The following is a 23,670-nucleotide window of genomic DNA, read 5'->3' on the forward strand; positions in this document are numbered from 1 at the left end:
AGCCTTTGTTAGATTTCTGATAGGCTTCCTGGTGACTTCAGCCCCAGTGGCCATCTTGAGGATGCCTTTAAGTCAAAGCATTGCAGTGGCTTAAATATCTTCAGGGAATAACCTGTAGGGATTCTCAAGACCCTTGCTTGTCGTAATTTTGATAATAATGATGGAATATTATATGATGTAACTTACACTTTTCACAAAAACTCTTCTGTTACTTTGCATGCCTTCTCCTGGAGGTCTAGTGACTTACTCTAGTAGGCATTTATAGGGAGGGAGTTGATATCTACAAACCCAAAGAGTTTACTGGGCACCTCCTTCTCTTTATTATTTATAAAAATGTTTACCCATTTCTAGATATCTGACTGTTCATTTATATCAACTGGTCTCAATCTTCTGTTTATTTTCTCTAGGCTAGACTCCTAATCATGATAAAACATCTTTCCCAGCTCATTGTGTTTTAAAATTCTCTTCGGATTATTGTAAAACACTTTCTAAAAGCTAATATAATCATCTTATTCATTCCCTCCAATACCTGGAGGTGCACATACATGTCCCTTAAAGAACCCTGATGAATTAGATGTAAAATCCCCTAACCAAAATTATATATCAACCCCAGTTAATTGTGTACCTCTCCTCGAGTATAACTGTTTACGATACTACGATGCCTTTGGAAACTACCGGCTGAGAAAATAAGAGCCACCAGTCTATAGTGTCTAGGAACCCTTCTGCAACCTTTCTGATAAATCCAAGTCACAGTGGCAGTCCAGCACTCCCCAAATAAGCATGGTGGTGTCCTATAATTGGGAGATGCAGAACAGCAAAGGGAGAGACAAAGAAAGGGGAAAGTTTGGGAGTGGACTCATGAGGAGGAAAACTGGCCAAAGAGCACATTGCCAACATTTGCCTCTAAGCAGCATCTGCTGATCCTGGGGCTGGAGTGTGGCAAACCTTTATTAGGGCCCCACTGTACAAATGACAGGTGAGATAAGTAGCATCCAGCTGATTTAAAATAAAACTACTCACAGCACTCCTGGAACAACCACACAGTGATTCAAACCTACATAGCTTTGGTTTTCCAGTTCATTATGCTACAAATGGGCCTTTGGCGCAACCCATTAGCAGACCAGCAAATTGGACCTTCTTCCGCATTCAGGGAAAATAGAGTGGAAAGCAAACGTCTCCAACTCAGAAGTGTAATCGCAGAGTTTGCCATGATTTTATTTTTAGATAGAAAGTTTTTATTGAAGGAATTATACTTTTTGTAGCCAGGGGAAACATACAATGATGTGCTGAAAGCCAGGGTTAGCACATACGACTTGCCTTCCCTTGTGATGAATGGGTTTGGGTTGGTTCTTCCTACGTACACAACTAAATGTTGCTTTACACTGGGAGAGGAGAGAGGAAAAATGCAGTTTCCCAGGTAGTCCAGAAGAGTATTTTTCTTTGTTAAGTAAGTTTGAAACGAGCAAACTGGTAGGGGCTCTGTGTTTTTAGTTGAGGACTGAGAAAAGCTTTCATGGAGAGCAGACTCTGGTGCAAATATAGAATGGGTTAGCAGAGCCTAGTGGTTGGCAGTATGGTTGTAATGCACAAGACCCAGGACTGGACCCAGGTCCTGTCATTAGATGGTATTCATACCTGGGTAGGTTATCTGACTATCCCCAGCTGTTACCACATCTGTAAAATGGGATAACCGTAGTACTACCTCATAGGTTTCTTTTAAGGATTAAGTGAGATAATGTCCGACAAGGACCCCATATAGACCTGATGCACACTGGGGCCTCAGTGAATGCTTCCCATCAATGTTATCATGGGTAACCACGGAAATGCTGCCATAACGCTCCCAAATAACTGCAAAGAACAAGGCTCATCTTCACAGCGTGGTAGGAATCACCTTGTTTTCCTGTAATCTGGTTTGCTTTAGATGACCTGCAGTGCTAGAAGTGAATATATCCTCCCCACCCCTCTGGTTTTGTCTCTGTTTACCTCTGTTTCTGTCTCTCTCTCAGAACGTTTCTCTGTCTTCTCTCTTGTCCTTTTTCTCTATTGCCATCAATTGTTTCTGCACATATGGAACCGAGTATTTTGGCTTATTTGTTAATCCAGGCAATCTTTGAAGTTATACAGTATTTTTAAATGACCAACATCTGGGGCCTTGGAGCCCCTTCTGCTCTCTCTGATCCTCAGGACCTCTCAGATCATTATTAAAGTGAGACTAACTGAAGGTGCTGGAAAGTAATTGCGTGCTTGGGAGGTCCTCTCAAACTCACTGTGTACATCCCAGAGCCCCAAGTCTGCTCCACATTTCAGGGAAGTCTGTCCTTTGGTGGTCTCTGGTCTCCTGTCACAATAGCCAGCAGCTTTCACTGGAATTGGGTATTCTGAATACAGTCTAAACCTGTAATTAAAAGGGACTTACTTGAAAGTAGTTTAATCACACACTGTGGACTAAGTTGAGTTTGCTCAACAATGAGATGGCGCATGCGAGCATTTGTAAGCCTGCTCTACCGTGAGTTTGTCTAGCTCTGACCAGGCAGAATGCAGCTTACCCTGAGGCCCAGAGGTGGCCTTTGGAGACAGGAGCCCCCTGGGTCCCAGACCTGCTGCTCTGTGTGGGCAAGGAGGACCCTCTGCATATGCAGTGCCATATCCAGAAGTGCTGTGAGGACAAAGAAAAGGGCATGTGAAGCCCTCAGACTGTGTTGGCCCCTGAGGAACGCTCATCACTGCCAGCCTCTTTCCTCACACAGGGGGTGCCCTGGTCCCATTTTGTTCTGTCCTCGTCTATTAGTTCTGGTGTAGGTGGCACGAAGAACTTCCAGAGGCCCTACACAGGGACTTGGTGTTCAGTGACTCTTGTTTTTGGAAGAGCTGTACCACCATCTTTAAAAATCCTTATAAACTCCCTTTCTCATTCCCCTGCCTCTTTTTTGCTGTGCTCTTTCTCTCCTGGGAGTACTACACACTCCCCTTCTCACCCCACCCCACAGTGTCTTCCTCCCATTGATCCAGCTCCTTCCTCTATGATGTGGTTTTCTGAGCTCAACTGCTGATAATGTACACTCTGTGTACATTAGAGCTCACTCATTAGAGTTACTGCTTCACGGTTGTGCTCAATATTAAGAGATTTAGAATATCTGAGATTTGGAATTGCAGGTGCCTTCTGGTGTGGAGTTGCATTCTGGAATTTCTTTTTAACTATTAAGTATGGTGAGAGGGCTATTAATTTCCCATAAGAAAGTGTATCATTTGAGGGGAGTGGGGAGAGCTTGCATTTGTATCCTCCCAAGAACCAAAACAAACAGGGCTTTACTGTACCCTCCCCCCAGTTTCAAATAGCTTTCCTTTTCAGTCACATGTAATAATCACCTATGTGTCAGACCCTGTGCTAGTAGCTAGATACATCAAAATAAAAGTCCTCGAAGATCATTACTAAGAACAGTTCAAGGAGAATTCAGGATAGAAATCATTATATTTATTATGTTGCATAAGGCAAAGAGAGTAATTTTACACTGGTAAAGAGTACAATTAACAATTGAGTCATCAACATATATGCACCAAATAACATTGCATCAAAATACATAAAGTAAAAATTATTAGAGAAGGCGAGGATAATTTGGTATAAACAATGCTAATGAGAAACAATTGCATACTTCTAATTTTGATGGTTCAAGTAAGTAAAATACAAGTAAGGAAATAAAGAATACTAATATATAATTAATACATATATGCTGAACTTTTTTCTACAAAGTATATACTTACCTTTTTTTTTAAACTGTGTGTGGAATATTTACAAAAATCAATCCTACTAGGCCACAAAAAATTCCTAGCTTTCTAAAAACAGATATTGCACAGACCATATCTGATGGCACAACAGTAAAACTAGAAATCAATCACAAAGAGATAAATACACAAACCTGACCAATTGTGATATTTTTAAAAAACTTTTTAAACTTCAGACACAAACCTCAAAATCAGTTGTGGAATAGATTGAAAATGACAGTAAGAAACATGCAAAAGAAAGCTATGCTTGTTAGCTTTCTAAATTTTAAACACACAAAATAGTTGACCTAAGCAGAAAAGGAATTATTTAGAAAGCTGTCAGGTAGCTCATAGAAATGAAGGAGAAGCCTGAGAACCAGGCTCAGAAACCAGGAAGAGCCAGGGAAGGCTGAGTGACTGAGTGCAAACGGTCACAACTGCAATAGGCACAAGCACCGCAAGCAAATGTTTGTTGCACCACCACTGAGTTCTAATTCTGCTGCTGCTATCAGCTTAAAACTGTGACTCTGTCCATCTGCAAGGACTCTGGGTTCAGACATCTAGGTGGGAGCACCTGGGCCTGTTTCACTTCCACACCCAAGAAGCTAGCAAGGTGGGAGAGGTTAACTACCCACTTTCAGCTTCTATAACGGGGGTGGGAGGGTGGGGTCCTGCCTCCCACCTATTTTGGGATTCTCCCCAAAACAGGAAGTTTACTTAGATGGTGAATGGCCAATAAAATAAAAAGTTTTTTAAAATCTAGTACAAAAAACAAAACTGAATTTAGAAACAAATAAATGAACATAGCATCCATCTCAAGAAGATAGAATAGCAAAATAAACTTAAGAAAAACAGGAAGAAAATGATTAATGACCTAGAAAACAGAAGAATAAATATGATACCACCTCTAATTCTTTGGAAAATAAACAACGTAAAGATAAACATCTGGTAAGACTGAAAGAGAAAATAACAAGAACGTAGAAATAACAGATTCAAATAAGACAAAGATAGGTGAATTTTTTAGTTATTAGAAAATAATTACATTCGTTTGCATATTATATAACTCTATGCTGATTGCTTTGAAAATCTCAGTGAAACATGATTTTATGAGAAGTGAGTCAAAGAATGAGTGGAAACTTAATAGACTACTCATAATGAAAAACTGAGTAATTTACTGAAGAATCATCCAAGAAAGATGCCAGAACCAAACAATCTTACTTCCAGTGCTCTGAATAGTGTTTCAGATCTTAGAGCAGCTTGGACAGCTTTTTAGTTCATTTCACCAAGATAGCATAAACCTAATACTAAAATCTGACAAAAACAACATGAAACAAAAGACTCTCATTAATAAATGTATATAAAAGTCAACATAACATAGCAAATTCAATCTAGCAGCATAAGATAATAAGAGAATTCGTCATTCTGACATAGAAAGGCATATCCCAGGAATGCAATTTTTAAAATGTTAATAAGTCTCTTACTATATCAGTAGGTCAAAGGCCAAAAGGTATATGATCATGATAAATAATAAAAAGAGATTTAATAAAATTTGGCACCCATTTCTAACTCTAAAACTTGGTAAACCAAGATTGGAAGGTCTGGTAGGCAGAATTTGGGCCCCATGATCTCCATACCACGGTATTACTCCCATAGTTAGGTCACCTCACATGACAAAGAGGTTTTTCAGATGCCAATAAGGTTACTAATTAACTGACGTCAAGTAATGATCCAGGTGGGCCCAGTGTAATCACAAGAGCCCTTCAGAGCAAACAACAGAGATTCCAAGTAGGAGAAGGATTCATCCTGCATGGTTGGCTTGAAGATTGAGGGGGCCATGTGGGAAAGCTGAGAAAGAAATGAATCCTGTCAACTGCACTAGGCTTGGAAGGAAGAGGATCCAAGCCCAATGGCACCTGCACCCCCCACCTTTACCTTGATCTTAGCCTTGGGAGACCCTGAGCCAAGCTCCTGACCCACTAAAATTTCAAGACACTAAAATTGTGTTGCTTAAAGCTACTGCATTTTGAAGAGATATCTGCAGTCCCATGTTCATTGCAGCATTAATCACAATAGCCAAGAAATGGATACGGATGAATGGGTAAAGATGGTGGTATAGACATACAATGGAATATTATTCCTCCACGAGAAAGGAGGAATAATACAAGGAGACCTGTACTATTAGATATCATGAGGTCCGAAGCGTGTTCCTGACCCACAGACCAGGTGCAGAAAGTGACTTGGGGCCCCCCCTACACGTGTACATATGTGTGTGAGTGATTTCTTCATTGTCATTTCTAAATTTTCCAAATCCCTAAAGTGATCATCAGAATGCACAGTCCTTGTTCAGAAGGGTCTTACCATCTGGTGTGGAAGGCGGAGATCACCAACACAGTGGAGTATGGCAAGTGCCACGGGGAGGGGTCTTTGGGAGCCCAGACTTCACAGTGCGGGGGTCCCTATGCTGAGTCAGACAGCATAAGTAGGGGTTACTGCATTGCAGGAGGGCAGGAGACCCAGTGGGTCGACACAGCAGGCAGACCAGACAGGAGGACGGAGGCTCAGAGACTTGCGGGGATGCTTGAAAGCAGTCCAGAAGGCCAATCTCCTGAGATTTGGGGGAGCTATTTACTCTACGTCTCCTGTGGGGGCTGCCTCTGGGCTTTCTGCAGTGACACACGGGCTGGGTTCTTCTGCTCCTTAGGACATCTAGCCCCTTCCTGTTTGCCTGTCAGTTTTTTCTCGGTGTCCAGAGTTTTATCCTTTTTGATTGAAGCCACAGGTCCTGTAACTAAATTTCAAACTCTATCAAACAATCTCCTTAATGCTTTTGGATCCAAGCCACCAGTCCTGCTTTCACCTTCTCCCCTTCATGAACAGTTCTGGAAAGTTCCTGCATGCCTCTGAAAATTGTGCGCCTACCTCTGATTCAAAGTGAATGCACACAGTCATGAGATCTTTTAGCTGAAAATGAACTTGGAGGTTTTTGTTTTCACGGCTCGTCTATTGTAGTGGCCCGAGGGCTTAAGGGGGCTTGCGAAATGAAGAGCACGTCAGGGACTGTTCCCATCATTGTGATGTAACTCACACGTTGAAGGACTGGGGAGAGAGCCGGAATTCAGTTCACAACTGTGCAGAAAACTGCCATGTGTTCATAAAAGGTTTTAGTCATATCAGAAGTTCAGAGCCAAATTTACCCACCTCTGAGCAATGTACATTAGACCGGGGGGCGGGGGGGATGTGTATTTTTGGTGCTGACTTATTCCTGGTTTGCTTATAAACAGCTCAAGTCCTTTTTCAGAAAGAGAGGGGGGTTTTAATTAAGTCACTCATTAACAATGATTCAGTGCTATTAGCTCACATGACAGATGACAGAATTCCAAGTAACCTTCTTGACTTACTTGACAGTAAGAAGACATTCTTTCCTGGAAGTCTTGTTACCTCCTCTTGCGTCAAATGAAAACCATTTCTGGTTGCCTCCACACTGTCTGCTCTGTCTGTTCCTGCCAGCTCTCATATCCCGTACATCACACCCACTCCCCTTCTCCGGGGTCCCCGGCTGGCCTCAGCTCTTTTCTTGGTTTTGCACCATCCTCCGTGGAGCCTTCACAGCATAGCTTGGAGCCACCCTCTTGTTCCAGCCGAGTAGCCAGGCTCTTCCCTGGCAATCTCTTCCTCAACATGCTCTCCCCACGATGAGGTCCTCTGCGTTCTGCTTCCAGGAGTTTCTTCCAAAAAAACATTAACATTGAGGGTCTAGAGGTGCTTTTGAGGCAATAACCAAAATAAAATGAAACTCCTCAGTCTTTCATCTTGCAGAAGAATCTACTTCATAACATATTTGTTATATGTATAAGTACATGTAAGTACATATAAACGCTTTAAGACGGACTACGTGGGCCTGGGAGTCTGCATTTTAGAACAGTTCCCAGGGGGTTCTTAGTCGCAGTCAAGGCTGAGAGCCAGGGGAACAAACAGGGTTCCAGCCTGGAGGTCAGGCCATGTGGAAGCCTCAGGAACTGCTCATCTCTCACAGAGAGCAGGCCAGCCGTGAGGCTTCCTACAGTGGGCAGCCACTTCCGGAAGAGGAACTGCTAAGGTGATTTGCCACCTTGAAATGTTAATATTAATAAGTAGCTGCCATCTTTGGAGCCTGCTAGAAGCCATGCACTGGAAGTGTTGAAAACTCATCAATAAGGCTGTATTTCTCCTCCAGCTCCCCTTAGGGCCATCTTTTCTCTGGGTGTCTGAGGAGGGTGTTGACACAGTTTGCCAACAGGGGTAGAAGTAACATAAGCATTTACAGCGAACCCAAAAGTATGTATTCATAATAATCCACTGTTGACTTGAGTGGCCTAGAATTGGAACTGGCCTCCAGCAACAGATTGTTTGTTACGTGGAAGGAGAGCACAAAGAAGTACAAGACAGGCCTCCTGCCCTTGAGAAGTTTTCTGCCTACGTATGAAAGTTCACTAACACCATAAAGAGTATTTGACAAGTTCGCAACACTCAGGATATCTAGTCTGACCTTAGGATGGTCATTTCAGATGAATTCTCCCAAAGGGATGAGATGGGAGGAAAGTCTGGAAAAATCAGATGGCAGCCTCCCTGAGGCCCCAGATGCTGTCCAAGAAGGAGGGACCAGACTCAGCCATTAGCACGTAATGCTGGAACAGGAAATGGAGACGATCAAAATCTGGCCTTAGGAGGACTAATCTCATATAGTGTAAAGTGAGTCGATGAGATGTATTAGTTAGCTACTGTCCAGGGACGCTATATGACAAACACCCTCCAAAATCTCCATGGCTTTTAACAAATCGCACTTCTCTTTCTCGTGTGCCTGTGGGGCAGCTCTGGGAACTGGCGGGGCTTGGCTCTGGGCATTGATGAGGGTGAGTCTTCTCCTCCGATCTGATTCTGAGGACCCGGGCTGACGGGACTGCAGCTAGCAGGGGCATGTTCTCCTGACGATGGGGTCACTGGCCGCATGATGGGGCACCAAAGCCAGCAGTGGCTCTTAAGGCCTCTGCTTACAGCACATGCGCTAAGCCTCCGTTGGCCAAACAAGGCAGATGACCCTATGACCATGACCATGATCTGTCAGTGGGCCAGGGAAGGATACTCCACTCAAGAGGGAGGAAAGTGAGTATTTGCTGAAATTATCCAATCCGTCACCTGCAGGGAGACTCGAAGACTGAAGACCAGTCAGTTTCTAAGGCTGTGTGTCTATTCATCTTTTTACAATATAGTGTCTTATAGTCCAACAGTCTGTTGTTTTCTTCAGCTGCCCAAAATTGAAATTGTCCTCCAGCAATGGATTTGGGAGTTAGGGAGGCAAAGGATAAAATGTACATCACCAGCCATGAAGTTTCTTCTTCCAACATATCTGAGGCCCATCAGCTGATCCAGCTGCTTGCTGTTGGGTGTTAAACAATTAATGTTTCACAAAATTCCACCCACTGTCAGTAGCGGTCGGACAGGACTGAGCTGTTAAAGGCTGAACACTTGGATAGTGACCAATAACCTGTGCGCTCTTGTTTTGAAAGCTTAGTACAGGTTTGTACATTAAAAAGAAAAAGCTATGAAAATAATTTGGTTTGTTAGAATACGTTAAGTTTTATTTTATTTTCAAAACGTTGAAAAGTGTTTTAAATAAAAGACTAATTGACATGGAAAGATTAAGTTGGGAAAAGGGGAAGAAGAATCACTTATTTAAAAATTAGTAATGTGGGGCGCCTAGGTGCTCAGCTGGTTAAGCAGACGACTCTTGATTTCAGCTCAGGTCATGATCTCAAGGTCGTGGGATGGAGCCCGCATCTGGCTCCCTGCTCAGTGGGGAGTCTGCTTGTCTCCCTCTCCCTCTGCCCTGCCCCCTGATTGCATGCATGCTCTCACTCTCTAAAAATAAATAAATAAATCTTTAAAAAAATAAAATTAAATAAATAAAAATTAGTAATGTAAAAAAAATTACTAATGTGTCTATAAACATGAGATTTTATATTTTTTATTAAGGAAGGGAAATGAATACACAGAAACAATGTATACTAAAATAGTTCTTGGGTTTTTATGATAACATCATGTATTTATGTAGGGCTTTTTACTTTAGGAGGTGGTTCCATATGTTCTCTCATCTGTTGCTCACAACCAGGCTGTGCATTAGTCGGGGTGGAGAGCATCATCCCCACTGGATAGAGAACTCTGGTTCAGAGAGGGCAGGAACTTGCAAACGGTCACACAGCAAGACTCAAGTAGCCTGAACGAGAAGGCATTCTCCCAAGCCCTATGGGAAAGCTTTAACGCACAGATGCAGCGCAGGGAGAAACTCAGCTGAGCCGGAAGGTGAGCGGGAGGCGGACGGTAAGATTTTAACATGGGAGGAAAGACAGTAACCTCTACCCCAGCCCGGTAGAAACACGCCACTCATCCAACACTGAGTGCGGCTCTGTGCCTGGGCTCCGGGCAGGGCTGCAGCGTGCAGGGAGAGTAGGAAGATGAGTCACCCTTGCTCACCAGCCTCTAAGAGCTTCTGAAGGCTCCAGGATGAGTAGAGAGGGTGTCTACCATGACCTCGCTGGACCCATGCATAGCCTTAAGTAAACTCAGCATGCTAGTTATTGTCCCAGGATTATTGAAAGGTTAACAAGACGAAGGACATGTGTAAGAACTTTAAATTATTAAAAATCTCTCGTGTGTGCATATGACGGTTATAGTACCCTCCCGAAACTGTACTGTGTGGTTATATTACCCCCTGAATTGACATACCACAGACTTCTTGTACTTGGATGGGGCCTTCTCAGGGCTCAGGTCCGTTAAGATCCAAGGGGAGAGTTTAATGAGGTGAGCTGCTTACTTGAATCAGAAGGTACCAGCAACTTGAGTGGAAGCTGTGAGCCCCACATGGGAGAGAGTTCAGTGATCCACCCCGACGGCCTGGATACAGCAAGGCCCCGACGGGCTCAGGGTCAGAACTCAGTTGCTGTGAGGATGGGCAGACCAGGGTTGTGGTCCCCTGCTGCAGAAATGCAGCTTATTCCATGGGCCTGGCTCCCTCCAAGGACAGGGCCTGACCAGGGACCAAGCACCTTGCTTCTAGAGTTTGCTTCATTCCTGATCTGGGCATCGTGGATGGAATTCAGGGATCTGTGAGCTTGGATGGGAAAAACAATCACATCTTTATTCTCATGAACCTCTCAATGAAATTTAATATTTCCTTCAATCATGAATCCGGGCCACAAACCACACGAGTAGTGCTAGTCACCACAAGAGACCACAGACGTTTTCTGATGCCCTCACGGTGACAGATACTCAGACTAACATTTCCATTTGTCGCTGCTTCACAATCACGGTGGCCGATAAACTATAGCTTCTGTTATCTGGCATGTTAATAAATAAACATGCATTTTATTATGTCACAACTCTAAATTCTTTTGAAAATAATACTTAGTATTGGTTTCTTTTGTCCTCTCATGTATTTTATGAATTTAAAAGCACACGGAGAAGGGGGGTGTCTGTAAGCTCCATGAGGCAACTGACAGGGTTCACAGCACACACAAGAAGTTAAGAACCCTTGGTTAAATCTTGTTTAGACTCTTCACTTGTTAGAAAATAGACTTCTGAGGATGACAGGTAACATATTCTCCCCACTCCACCACCCACCAGATGGATTGTGTTGACTTTTTTTTTCAAGTAATAACAGTAACATTTTTTTCAAGAATGCCATTTGTTTTTTGGTTTGGGGTTTGTTTTTTTTTTAAGGTTTTATTTATTTATATGAGATGGCACACGCACAGCAGGGAGGAGCGGCAGAGGGAAAATCAGGCTCTCCACTGAGCAGGGAGCCCAATGTGGGGCTGGATCCCAGGACCCTGAGATCATGACCTGAGCCGAAGGCAGATGCTTAACTGACTGAGCCACCCAGGCGTCCAAGAATGCCATTTTTAAAAGCTTTTTTTTTTTTTTTTAAGAAAACAAATGACACTGGGCTTGTTCTTCTTCCTTCCTCTTTTTCTTCCTCTTTCTCTCTCAAAACAAATGCAGGTGTGCAGCACAGAGACAGCTTCCTGTGAGGTGGGCGGGCCGGTTCAGAGGCAGGATTTGCTGTGTGAGCCTCGTCTTCACTGCCTCTCTGTGCTCTTGGGTAGATAGAATCCATCTTGAAAGTTACTTAAAAGTTGTTGAGAATCCCTTCCTTCCCATTGTTCTTGTCTTGATCCCTTTATACTGCTGAGAAATACTGGGAAGAAAACAACCCTTGGTGTTGTTAAAGAAATTAAAACCTCCCCACAAAGGATAATCTGGCATTGTCTTAAATTTGAAGCAAAGATCATTTCCCAGCCCCACATGCGTTATATAATGGTCTGTATCACATACCTTTCCACTGAAAGTGGGCAAAAATAAGGTGGTATTACAGAGCATATTCTTGACTCTTAGGAGTTAAATCACAACAATATCGTAATAGAGTGGTATGCCAGTTATCACATGATAAAAGTAACCAGTTTTCTACAAGTGGTTTGTGCCTGAAAAACCATTGCTTATTGGTAACTGATTTATAGGTTTTTCAGTCCAATTAGCTGAACAGAAAAACTGCATTTTTTCCATCTTTGATCACACTGAATCTTTGCCATAGGATAGAAAGTCGCCAGTGTGTGTGCCTGGGATTATTAAAATCCTGTGCTCAGGGAAGCAGTGGGCTTGTGGGCTCATGATCCTTTAGGGCTGTATGCGTGACTGTGTAAACACTTCTTACAGCTGTTGAAGGAATATCTACTGACTGTCGATCCTCAGGCCCTGTGTGAGACAGGCACTGGGGAGACCGTGGTGAATGTGGTTAACAGGGTCCTTCCTGCCTGCAAGGAGCTTACAGGTGTCCCCCGAGGAACGTACACACACACCCATGGAACAGGGAGGCAAATGAATAATGGGAAAGTACAGGGTCATGTGGGAACACGCAGGAGTGATTCCTAACCCAGAGGAAGGAGCATCCAGTCTGAGAAGCACAGGATGAGCACGGGTTGTCAGGCAAAAGGAGGGACCCGAGGAAGAGGCTGACGTGGAGAGTCCAGGCAGAGAGGGTTTAAATGAGAGGCAGGAGGTAAGCACGCACCTTCCAAACCTGGGGAGGAGTCTCCATCTTACCCCAAGAGCAGGAGACAACACAGTGACCTTATCAACTCTGTGTTTCAGAAAGTGCCTCTGTCCATTACCAACAGTGAATGGATGGTGGCAAGACAGCCAAGGAGATGGGTGGGGGGACTGCTGCCCCGGGCTGGGGGCAGGTTCCCTTGGCCCAGGCTAGGGGAGCGACCATGGAGATGGAAAGACAACATGGATGGGTTCCAGAAATATTTCAGGGGAAGAGCCAGCAGGACTCCGTGCTTCATTGAACTCATGGCGTTGGGGCAAAGGGGAATGAGTGTTTGAGCCCTTTATCTCTTGAAAGTATGATTATTTCCCCATGTTAAACATTAATGCTTTTAAAGAAAAATGGAGTTCACATATTTTAATTGAATCATGGCATGCTGACCTGAGTCTGTACAGTACATAACTCAGTTTGACTGCCTGGAAGCCTCTGGCTCTTGGTTCGAAACTCGATTCATAGCCGTTTAAACATGAGGACCCAGAAACAATGGGACCAGCTGCAGAGAGCCGGGGCTATGATGTCCAGCTGGGAGTGGTTGGTTGGTGTCTGTGAAGTCAGACACAGAGAGGGAAGAAAGGAAAGAGGGTGGGGAAGTGCTAGAAAATCATAGGAAGAGAAATAAAGAAGAGGGAGCAAAAAAGGCAAACATGGGGGAAGGGAGGGTGGTGAATGGGGGGGCCTCAGCGGCGCTGGGGTCAGAAGCCTGCCGGGGGCTGAGAGCAGGCAGTACTAGGACAGGACATGCCACCCCAGGAGCTGCCAAGGATGCCAGCCAGAGGGCAGACCCCACAGTAACTCTGCTCCCTTCGCCCAGCAGGTGGCCCCACGGCCAGCACGCTCACGCCCCTCCTTAGTCCAGCTCCTTACAGTTTACACAGTGACACCAAGAAGAGTGCTGAGCTTCGTGGTGAGCAGGGTGAGTTGTTGTCCTCAGTTGCCACTAACGAGGAGTCCATTTCCAGTCCCGCCACAAACAGGGTCTGTCCCCAGTGCTGGAGCCACAGGATAGAGAATGACGAAGAAGCCAGTCCTTCAAGAGAGCCCACAGGTGACAAGGGACTGTCCGTGGGCAAAAGTGGGACTGTGGGCAAGCATGTAAGCGAGGACAGGAGGAGTGGGAGCCTTGCCTTGGGGTGTCAGGGGCAAGCAAGGGGCCCTCAGAGGTGGATCCCGGCTGGACCAGTGTCCAACCTGTCCTTGACTTTCTGGCTAAAATTCATCAACAGTTTCTTCGAGAGAAAAGTGGGAAACAACATCCTAACATACCTTTTTAGAAATTTTGCCCATGACTTTGTAGGGTGAGTCCTCGTCATTCTCATCCCTGTGGGGCAAGGGGCTTCAGATTCCCAAAGGGGTCCTTTGGTGGCATCATTGCTGCCCAAGGAGAGGCCCCAGCCCCCTTACAACCCATTGTCCGCAGACAGCTGAACTGGGTCGATCTGAGACCATCTGGACCCAAGAGTGGGAATAATCAAGTAACCTGCCCGGCCCACCAAGTCTGAGTGAGGTCACACATCTCGTTCTCGTGAGTCACCGCAGGTGAGGCTGGGATGGCGGGAGGGCTCACACCCAAAATGAGACAAGGCAGGTGAGGTGAGCAGCCTTGGTCTCAGAGCCTGCACTTCACAGGAGTGAGGTCCGGGTTCTGCCAGTGTAGGGGGTGGGGTGGGGACAGAGCCATCCCTTTGTGACATTGTTAGCCAAGCTCCCACACTGAATGAGCAAAGCCAGGATGCCACTGTGTTCGTTTTCAGCAAATGACTGTGACTTCCTGTCCCAGGGGCCAGAGTTCTCCCACCATGCAAAACCACCCCTTTCTCTGCCTGTGGCCAAGCTACTTGGGCAGCCAATTCATAATCAGAATTCCAATTTATAACCGTGGAATGAAAAAAAACCACAATAGGAAACAGAACCCTGCAAGGGCCTCACCCTGTGCGACTTTCTGGATGATTGGGTCAGATACTCTCACATGAGAGTGGGAGTAGTTTATATCTGCACTTGAGAAAAAATGCTTTGTTAGAGGACTCTGATAATTGACAATAACGCATTTAAAATCATTTTTAAATGTGTCTTTTTTATTCTGCACATTTATTTAAAAATGGTTTTCAAAAAAGAGAGACCGTGTGTCTGATGAGATCTTTTGGAAGGCACATACCCCAGCAACAGGAATGTTTCAACGACAGAATTTCTGGGGCCCTGGGGCCCTTTCTCCGCCTATCCCGGGTGGGCGCCATGGGACTCCAGCCCGGTGTCTATGTGCGCTGCTCGAAGACCTCCTTCTGAGGCAAAGGTAGACTGGACCTAAGCCAGAGGAGAGTGGTCTCTGGCCATGGGTTTTATTTTTATCTGGCCAAGAAGTGCTCGCCTCATTTCTACCTATAATTGTCAAACTGCAACTCCGCTTAAAAATACTTTTTTTCGACACCCAGGAAAGCCACAAGCAATTACCTCATGAAAGTCTGTTTCTGTTGGTCTCACTGTCCTCCCCCCACCACCACCACCACGTGTATCTTTTTGACTTGCTGTCTCCCTTGATGTGTGTGTGGTTCCTGGCTTTGTCCCTGGGGAGTGTGTGCTCGGCTCTGAGTCGGCTCCCTTTGTCTTCCTGAAGGCTGTCTTTCCCTCAAGTTGATGGCTCTAGCTCAGACCTCGGCTCAGAGACATCCCACATCAGCTTTTCCTGTGACCCCCACCTTGCTGAGAGCCAAACTGTTTGTGGGTCACACTTCGAGTAGCAAACACCTAAGAGTCACTTTGACTCCTTCCTCCTCCGCCATGCTTCTCTGTCTTACTGGGCGGGTCCCAGCTCCACCCCTGTCACCGGTTTTGTTCTGCCAGGGCCAGCGGCAAGCTGCCATCACCTCTCACCTTGACCGGGGGTCTCCTGGTGGCCTCCGCCATCCATCTCTTCTCCCCATCCGATCCACCCTCTGTGACTCCAAACAGAATGTGATCACATGACCCTTCTTAAAAGTGCCTTCCTGCAGGTGGTTACTAGGAAGGAGGCCAACATCCTTAACCTGGTCGGCAAGATGTGCGCCCTGCCCACCTCTCCAGCGTGGCCCCCTGTCCTCCAGCCACAGTCCCCCCTGTGAACTCCAACCCACCTTTCAGGGAGGGACCTGGGAAGCCTCCCACGGCTTTCTGAACTCTGCCTTCACGCGCCCCGGCCGTCCTGATATGATACACCGAAGGCTTATTTGGAGTTTGGAGTGTGCACTCCAAGAAGGCAGGCGGTGTCTATTTTTCTTGTTCCGTATTCCCAGCAACTGGCCCCTTGCCTGGCATGCAGCTGCTCAGTTAATATTTGTTGATGGAGGGAGCAAAGGAAAGGAGGCAAGGAAAGAAAAACAAAAAAAAGCAATTAAACATTCCTCTGGCTGTATCTACCTTCATCTCTCCATTTTACCTTTCTCTCTTAAAAAAAGTATATTGCTTTTTTGGTTCTATGACTAGGTTAGTGCTCTCAACTGGAACAAAAAAGTTTCCTTCCTACAATCTACACTAAATAAAACTTACCGCCCCACCCTCAAACTCTCAGAGTTCTAGAAGTAGAAATGAACATCTTCAGACTCCGAGAGACAGGATAAAAAATTAGAAAACAGAAGTTTGATCAGAAACAGATAACCCTGATACAGCTCTGGGAGAATGGAAATGGCATGATTGAAAATGTATTTCGGCCTCTTGCAGATATGATATCTACATATATTTATTCACTGGGCAAGTATTTGAGGGCCTGGCATGTGCCAGCTACAAATCTGAAGAAAGCAGTAGTTGCTTTCAAACTTTTTTCGTCCCCACAATTCACAGTAAGAAATGCATATACACGGCACTCAATGTATACAAATGCTCAGATAATGTTTCATGAAACAGTAACTTGATTACATGAGATGCCTTGATATTTTCTAGGCTATTTTTCTTCCTTTTTTAAAATTTGAATGCTGGTCACGGCCAACTAAATTAATTTCGTGACCCACTACTTAATCACAGCCCTTGGTTTGGAAAACCCTGAATAAAACATAGGCTCTCCCGGTAAGTAAAGCTGCTCCCTCTCTCTGTGAGTGCGCGGCGGCCGTGGGCAGTTATGCAGGGTGAGCAGAGAGCCAGCCTCCAGCCGGCTTGGGGTTTTAGGGCATGGTTCTTCAGGACCCGAGTACAACACATTTAGCAGACCCATTAGTAGGTAGGCACCTGCCTGCCTGCCTTCTTAGAACAACTCAACTTGAAAATTTGTTGTTTGAAATGAGTTACTTCATTTTCAGCCAAGTAAATCATAGATCAGCCATTCTTAACCCCGGGGTCTAAGAACAGGCTTGGGGAAGTTGTATGAAAACTGCTGTGTATGAGTGCATGGGGCGGGGCACAGTTTTCATCAGATTTTCAAAGCATTTGGGAATAAAAAGAGATAAGAACCACTGCCCTAGAGGTCAAAACCTGAGTTTCTGATATTGGTGGAAACAGTAGCCAAGAGGGTGGGGTTTTAGCCTTTGCTTCCTCCCGAGTCCTCCCTGTCGTCCTTCTTCCCTCATTAACCTCACTCCTGTCATACTATCCTCGGTCACACCTTCCACCAGGCCCGGGCCAGCAGCACGAGCCTCCCGGGGCCTGGCCACTGGAACTGACGTCCGTAGCTCCAGCTTGTCAGCCAGGAGGAGTTTTCCACTTGCCCCTAGGCTCTCCACGTGGGAGGGGATGTTAGCCTACTGCAAGTTTAACAGTTCATCACTGCATCCCTGCTTTACTTTGCTCTTAGATGCCCTTTGTAAATCCTTTCAGACAATCTGGTGGAATTTCTAGCCATTAATCTTTCTCAGTTAGAAAATCACTTTCCCAGACCATAAACCTGTGGCAGGACAGCAGGCAGGCAGACAGCAGGTCTGACTTCATGGCTGTGCAGGATCCAAGGTCAGTTTAATGCTCTGCTGTCGCTGTCTTGAAATTCTTATGCGTTCTTTCTAAGAGAGATTGAGAGAGATCGAGAGAGAAAGCCTGTGCATGTGCCAGTGGGGGGCGGGGAGGGGCAGAAGGAGAGGGAGAGAGAGAATCTTAAGTGACCCAGGGCTCGGCTCGGGGCTTGATCTCACAACCCTGAGATCGTGACCTGAGCCAAAATCAAGAGTGAGATGCTTAACCGACTGAGCCACCCAGGCGCCCCTCTTATGAAATTTTCTATAAGATGCCCTATAGTTTCATTTTGCAGTGGGCCCCACAAATTATGTAGGCAATCCTGACCATTAGATAGAACGTTTGGCCTGTTTTTTTGAGTGCCTTGGATTAAAAAAGTAATTAATGATCCACTGGCTAGACCAGAGTGACTCAATGAAGTGCTGGCATGTTTTTTATAAACAACAGCAACCAGTAAGAAGACAACCCACTATATTTAGTGTCTGAGACGTCCGTGCTGTCTGATTCTGGTGGGAGGGGAAGTATTTATGTAGCACTTTGTAGTCTGAGTGCTTTAGAGACACCGGTTCATTCTGGGCCTAACCTGGGTCTATAAGAGATCCAGTTCTTATAAATTATTTATAGTTTCTACTGCTGAAGCTTGCCAGGACTTCTAATTTTGTGTAGGATGGACGCAATTGACTTCAATTCTTGACATTTGTATTTAGCCATGTGATTTTAATATTAGAACTGGAAAGAACCTTTTACAGTATATCCAGCTGCTGGGACCCACAAACCTGCCTAAGGGACATTGCTAAATCAGCCTTTAGGATTAAGGTTGCAGGTCCTCTCTCCCGAGAATCCAGTGTCCTTTCAACGGGGCAACACCAGGCTGTCACTTTACAACAGCGGGATACCACGCATACTGGGATCTTAACTTGGGACTGCTTGGAATAATTACAGGGAACACTGACTAGCTGATTCTGTGTGTGTGTGTGTGTGTGTGTGTGTGTGGTTGTGAGCAGTGGGCCATTTTAGAAAGTGGAACATGAATAGAGAAAATGGGGAAACTCAATATATAAAACTGATAGAAGTCTATCTGCTCTAGTTGAAAGGGAAGAAAAGGTGAATGACTGGGGGAGGGACCCCCCAGCACCCAAGGAGCTCAGTCTGGAAACGCATCAGTTCTGTGTCACATCGAGGCTGCACCCAATGAAGAGAGGGAGGTCCCAGCATCAGGAACCACACAGGGGGTACAAGCAAAGGGCTCATGTGATCTTATTTGCTTTGGGTGGTCCTTCTAGCAACCATGTGGAGCACGCACTGATGGGGCGCCCCAGAAAGGTTTTACGGTGGTTCACAAAAGAGCTGATAAGGGCATATGCACTGCAATGACCTTCAGAGACGGGGCAGAAGCCTAGAAAAGACAGCAGGAATACAGTGGGCAATCCTGTTGGCCAGCTGGACGTGAGGAATGCCTACAAGGGCAGAAAGGGATGCGTTCTCTACCTTGGGCAACTAGATGCCTTGAGGGCACCATTTGCTAAGATGAGGCTGGTGGTGAGGAGAGCAAACAGGGAAGCATAATGAATGTAGCTTTGGACCCACTAAAGGTGAGGTGTCTATGAGACAGGTAGGTAGGAATGCCTAGCGGGCAGTTGGAAAGATAGCAAGAGCTCAGTCAAGGCGAAAGTATCTGCGAAAAGTAAAGGAGCTTGGGATGAGTATCATCCAAACATACCCTCAGTGCCTTGTGCTCACCAGGAATGATTGGGTTACCTACACCCAACTGTACCTTCCCAAACCTGGATGTTTGCACCAGATCATCAAACCTTGAACCAAAGGGACAAAGGGACTGTGGAATCCCAAGCACATGTTCTAGAATGCCAATCACACAAGCAGCTGGAGATGCAGATACTTGAGGGGGCTGAACATCTGTGCAGAGTGACAGCATGCTTTGAGAATTTTGGAAAACCCTACAGAGGACTTCTGAGCATCAAATATCCCTTCGGCCCTTCTGAGTCTGGCTTTTCTTCTATATTGCAAAGTAGGGCAGCCAGGACTTGTCCCCAGGATAACTGGACTGAGGCACCAGAACCCCTGACTCTGAGAGGGTGCCACAGAGTCCCACTGTTTAGAAGTGCAAAACTGGGGACAATTATGAATATTATAAATATGAATATCAGCCATGTGACTGAAGAAGGGCTGGAGGGGGAGCATGGGCCCCTCTCGCTCTCCTGTCCCACATCTGTCTACGTCATCTTGTAGCACACAGGCATTAGCAGTACCCACAAGACACAGCGTGGACACGGTTATATTACCAGATGAGATGTTACATGGGAAAGCACCCTAAAATGTATAAAGCACAGTACATATTTGCTATCCTTTCCTTGCGCTGGTCTTACGTTTTAACACTACTCGTAATGAAGTTGGGTCTACAGTTTCAACTTAAGAAAAATGAAACGTCTCAGAAGCTTTGCAAAACGGTTTCATTCCGGATAAATTTCTTTTTTAAGATTACTACTTTGAACACATCACAGTTTGCTTTCCAAGGGAATCATCATCAACTCCATTGAGTCATTGTATCCTGCTCATCGACACAGCTCTGTGCCTGAGATGACATCAAATCTTTGCTACAAGATCACAGAAGTGTGCTTACTCCAGAAAAGCATGCCCATCAGGAACACAGGTTTCCAACTGTATATGTATGTAGTCAAATTAAAAGGTTTTGAAGAGCCTTAGAATTGTTAGCTTTACGCGCGTAATATACCCACAAGATAACTCACTTCTGAAACCTTCATTCTGGGGATAAATTGACGAAGCCTTCAAAAAACACAGTAATGGGACGTGAAGGAACATGTGACTCGAGAGTGTGGAGAAGGTGAGGAAAACAGCAATGGGACATCAAAAATGGTTCTTGACCCAGACCCAGCATGGAGCAGCCAGGGCCTTGGCAGTTCAGCCTGGCTCCCAGCTTCACTCTCCTCACCTGTACTTGGGACCTGTGCTGCCTATCTCCCAGGGCCAGTGTGGGGTAAGCGAATGCAAACAAGGACTAAAAACCAGAAAGCCCTACAGATGTTTAAGCCATCCCAATGTCAGGTGGTATTAATACTGATTTCAAGGCCTGGAGTTTCTAGAGAGGAATGGAGACATTTCTGAGGGGTGTTGGTTGATTGCATGAGCTTGTTTTTCAGACTCAGAGGATAATTGTTTTATTCTGTGAAGAATGAAGGGGAATTCCCAGACAGCATTTCTGGCCCTGCAGACCCACAGACAGTAGGGGGCCAAGGCTGAGAGGGGCCTGGGCAGGCTCAGAGTGGCTGCCAGGAAGTAAGACTCCCCAAGCGCCCAGGTACTGGCTTATTTCAGAGTTTCACGACACAGCAGGGACTACCCATGCCTCAAGACTGTTTTCTTGAGGATATACAAATTTGAACTTACATTACCAATCTTGTCATAATGAGCTAGATCTCTAATCCAGCAACTGAATTCCAGGAAGCTCAAAGAGTTTAACGGTGAGGCTCTCATTCTGAGTCTTCCGAGGGCAGGCAGGACAGCCAGAGCAGTGAAGGCAATGCCATTCTCCTGCCTCATTGGAACTGACACTTCCTAGGATGCCCCTTCAGGACCCCAAATTTAAGGAACTGTAGGATTTCTTTCCTTCTACCTCATAATGGGCTGATTCACTTTTTAAAGTCATCACATTTCTATTAACTTTCTTACATCTCCTTTCAAAAACTATTTATATTACAAACTAAGTCTTTCCCTGCCTTCTCCCCCATTTTTTGGGCAACTATTTCTCTTTGCTTCCCTAGAAAGACCTTTTTTTTTTTTCCCCTCTTCTCAAGTTTTGTTGTCATCTTTGTTTCTCACCAGCAGGTCTCCCTCATGGCACAGCTGCTCCCAAAGGCTTGCTTCTCCCCTGCATGCTTTCCCTCCTTCTAGAAGCAGAAAATTCCCCCAGCATTGGAAACCAGCCTTACAAATATAAGTTAAACTGAGACAATTTAAGGAACTAAAAGTGTGTACAGTTTGCCATTTGAGGAGTTGAAGGGACCTTAGTTTTGTGTTGTCAAGCCCCCTCCCTCGATGCCCAAAGAGACTCAGCACTGCGCCAGGTAATGGCAAAGCCAGAGTGGGGGGGAGGAGGCGAGGTGTAGATGAGACCGTGGTAGGGGATGCTTTGATTCCACACCACCGCCCAAGGTGACGTTAAATTGCGTTATAAAGGTTACAGCAACTCTACATTTACTCATTGGTTTTACATGGAAAGTTTTAGTTTTTTAACAAATGGAGCTAAAAGCTGTAGAATCTTAATTCATAGGACATTGGCAAGGGCTCAATACTGTAAAAAATCCATACAGGTACTAATAAAACACAGAGTCGTTTTGCATTTTATTTTACAGCTCAAAGGGACCTTGGGGCATATCGAATTCAACTTTTTATACATGAAGGAATTGAGTCCCCGTGTAGAAGTGATATATGAATACTTTAAGGCCACAGAATTAGTTAATATGATATTACAGATAGAACTCATTTTCAGATAAGGAGCTAAGAAGTGTTGGGAAGGGGTAGGAAACCTTTCCTGATACACCCCTTTGCCCCCAAAGAACCCCCAAGCCCCACAGTCTCGATAGATTTGTCAAATCCGTATGTCTCTGAACGAGTTCCCACTTCTGATTTTCATCCTGCTGAGAATGAGGTCAGTTTATACACTGGTGTGCTTCCTGATTGAGGGTGGGCATCCCCAGACTTGAACTAGGCCTTCTCTGCATGCTGCAGAGGACAGATGCCCTGAGCCAGAAGAGACCCACAGGGCTTACCAACACAAGTGCCAGTCATGGGATGGCAATGTTCCAGTCTTGTTCCCATTCCTGTGATCTGCCTGGGATTGCGGGTGCCCAAGTATGCTGCTCCAGGAGGGAGAGGCCGGGCCCTCAGGCCCAGCGCTCACAGCGACCAGCACAGGAGGCAGGAACAGGTGGTGGTTAAGGGTTCGGGTTAACTCCTGGATTCCAGTGCCAACTTCTCCATCTGCACTTTCTCATCTGTAAAATGGGCATAATAGCATCAACCTCACCAGGTTGCCTGAGAAGTAAATGACACCATTCATGTGGAGTACTTAGCACAGTGCCTGGCAGGAACTCATGGAGATAAAAGTGGATAAAAGTGTGAGAAGGAGGAGGAGGTGAAGTGAGCCTGCCAGGCTGCTTTCCAGAAACAATCAATCCTGGGACATGGCAGCAAAGCTATTTTAACTTGGGTCTTACCAAAAGTTTAGAGCAGCATGAATTATTTAGTGTCTAAGAATTACATGAGAATCATAAAGGCCAGGTAACAATACGTACCACTCAAACAGTCATCATTTAAAAAAAAAAAAAGATACCTCATAGGGCAAGATTTTTCTAATTTGGGTGGTAAAAAAAAAAAAATCCCATTTCATACATTTAAAAACATTTAACTTAATTTAGAGGTAACACTTAAATTAGGAGTTTTAAATTTCAGTTGCATATTTACATCTATTTTTTTCACATGAGTCTCAAGACACTCTTGGAGAAGGAAATGGGGATTATTATTTCCCTTCTCCTGACCAAGCTGAGATGCAGATAAAGGGCTGGTATCCAAGATCTATAAAGAACTTCTCAAACTCAACACCCAAAAAATAAATAATCAAGTCAAAAAATGGGCGGAAGACATGAACAGACACTTCTCCAAAGAAGACATACAAATGGCTAACAGACACATGAAAAAATGTTCATCATCATTAGCCATCAGGGAAATTCAAATCAAAACCACATTGAGATACCACCTTACACCAGTTAGAATGGCAAAAATGGACAGGGAAAGAAACAACAAATGTTGGAGAGGTTGTGGAGAAAGGGGAACCC

The 23,670-nt window shown here is 45.1% G+C and overlaps 1 protein-coding gene across 7 annotated transcripts in view; it reads left to right on the forward strand.

The window, feature by feature from the left end:
• The window catches only part of ZDHHC14 (zDHHC palmitoyltransferase 14), a 264,705-nt gene that overhangs the window by 196,967 nt on the left and 44,068 nt on the right, over positions 1 to 23,670 (forward strand). For 4 of the 7 annotated variants that reach the window (XM_081829203.1, XM_081829204.1, XM_081829206.1 and 1 more), the window contains exon 4: positions 13,713 to 13,811. The exons of the other annotated variants lie outside the window; for them this stretch is intronic. In XM_081829203.1, the coding sequence (XP_081685329.1) occupies positions 13,713 to 13,811 (99 nt within the window). The remainder of the gene's footprint in view (positions 1 to 13,712; positions 13,812 to 23,670) is intronic. 7 annotated transcript variants of the gene reach the window in all.

The sequence above is a fragment of the Leptonychotes weddellii genome, chromosome 8, assembly GCF_054177405.1.
Source record: "Leptonychotes weddellii isolate Sample4059 chromosome 8, ASM5417740v2, whole genome shotgun sequence".
Taxonomy (NCBI): Eukaryota; Metazoa; Chordata; class Mammalia; order Carnivora; family Phocidae; genus Leptonychotes; species Leptonychotes weddellii.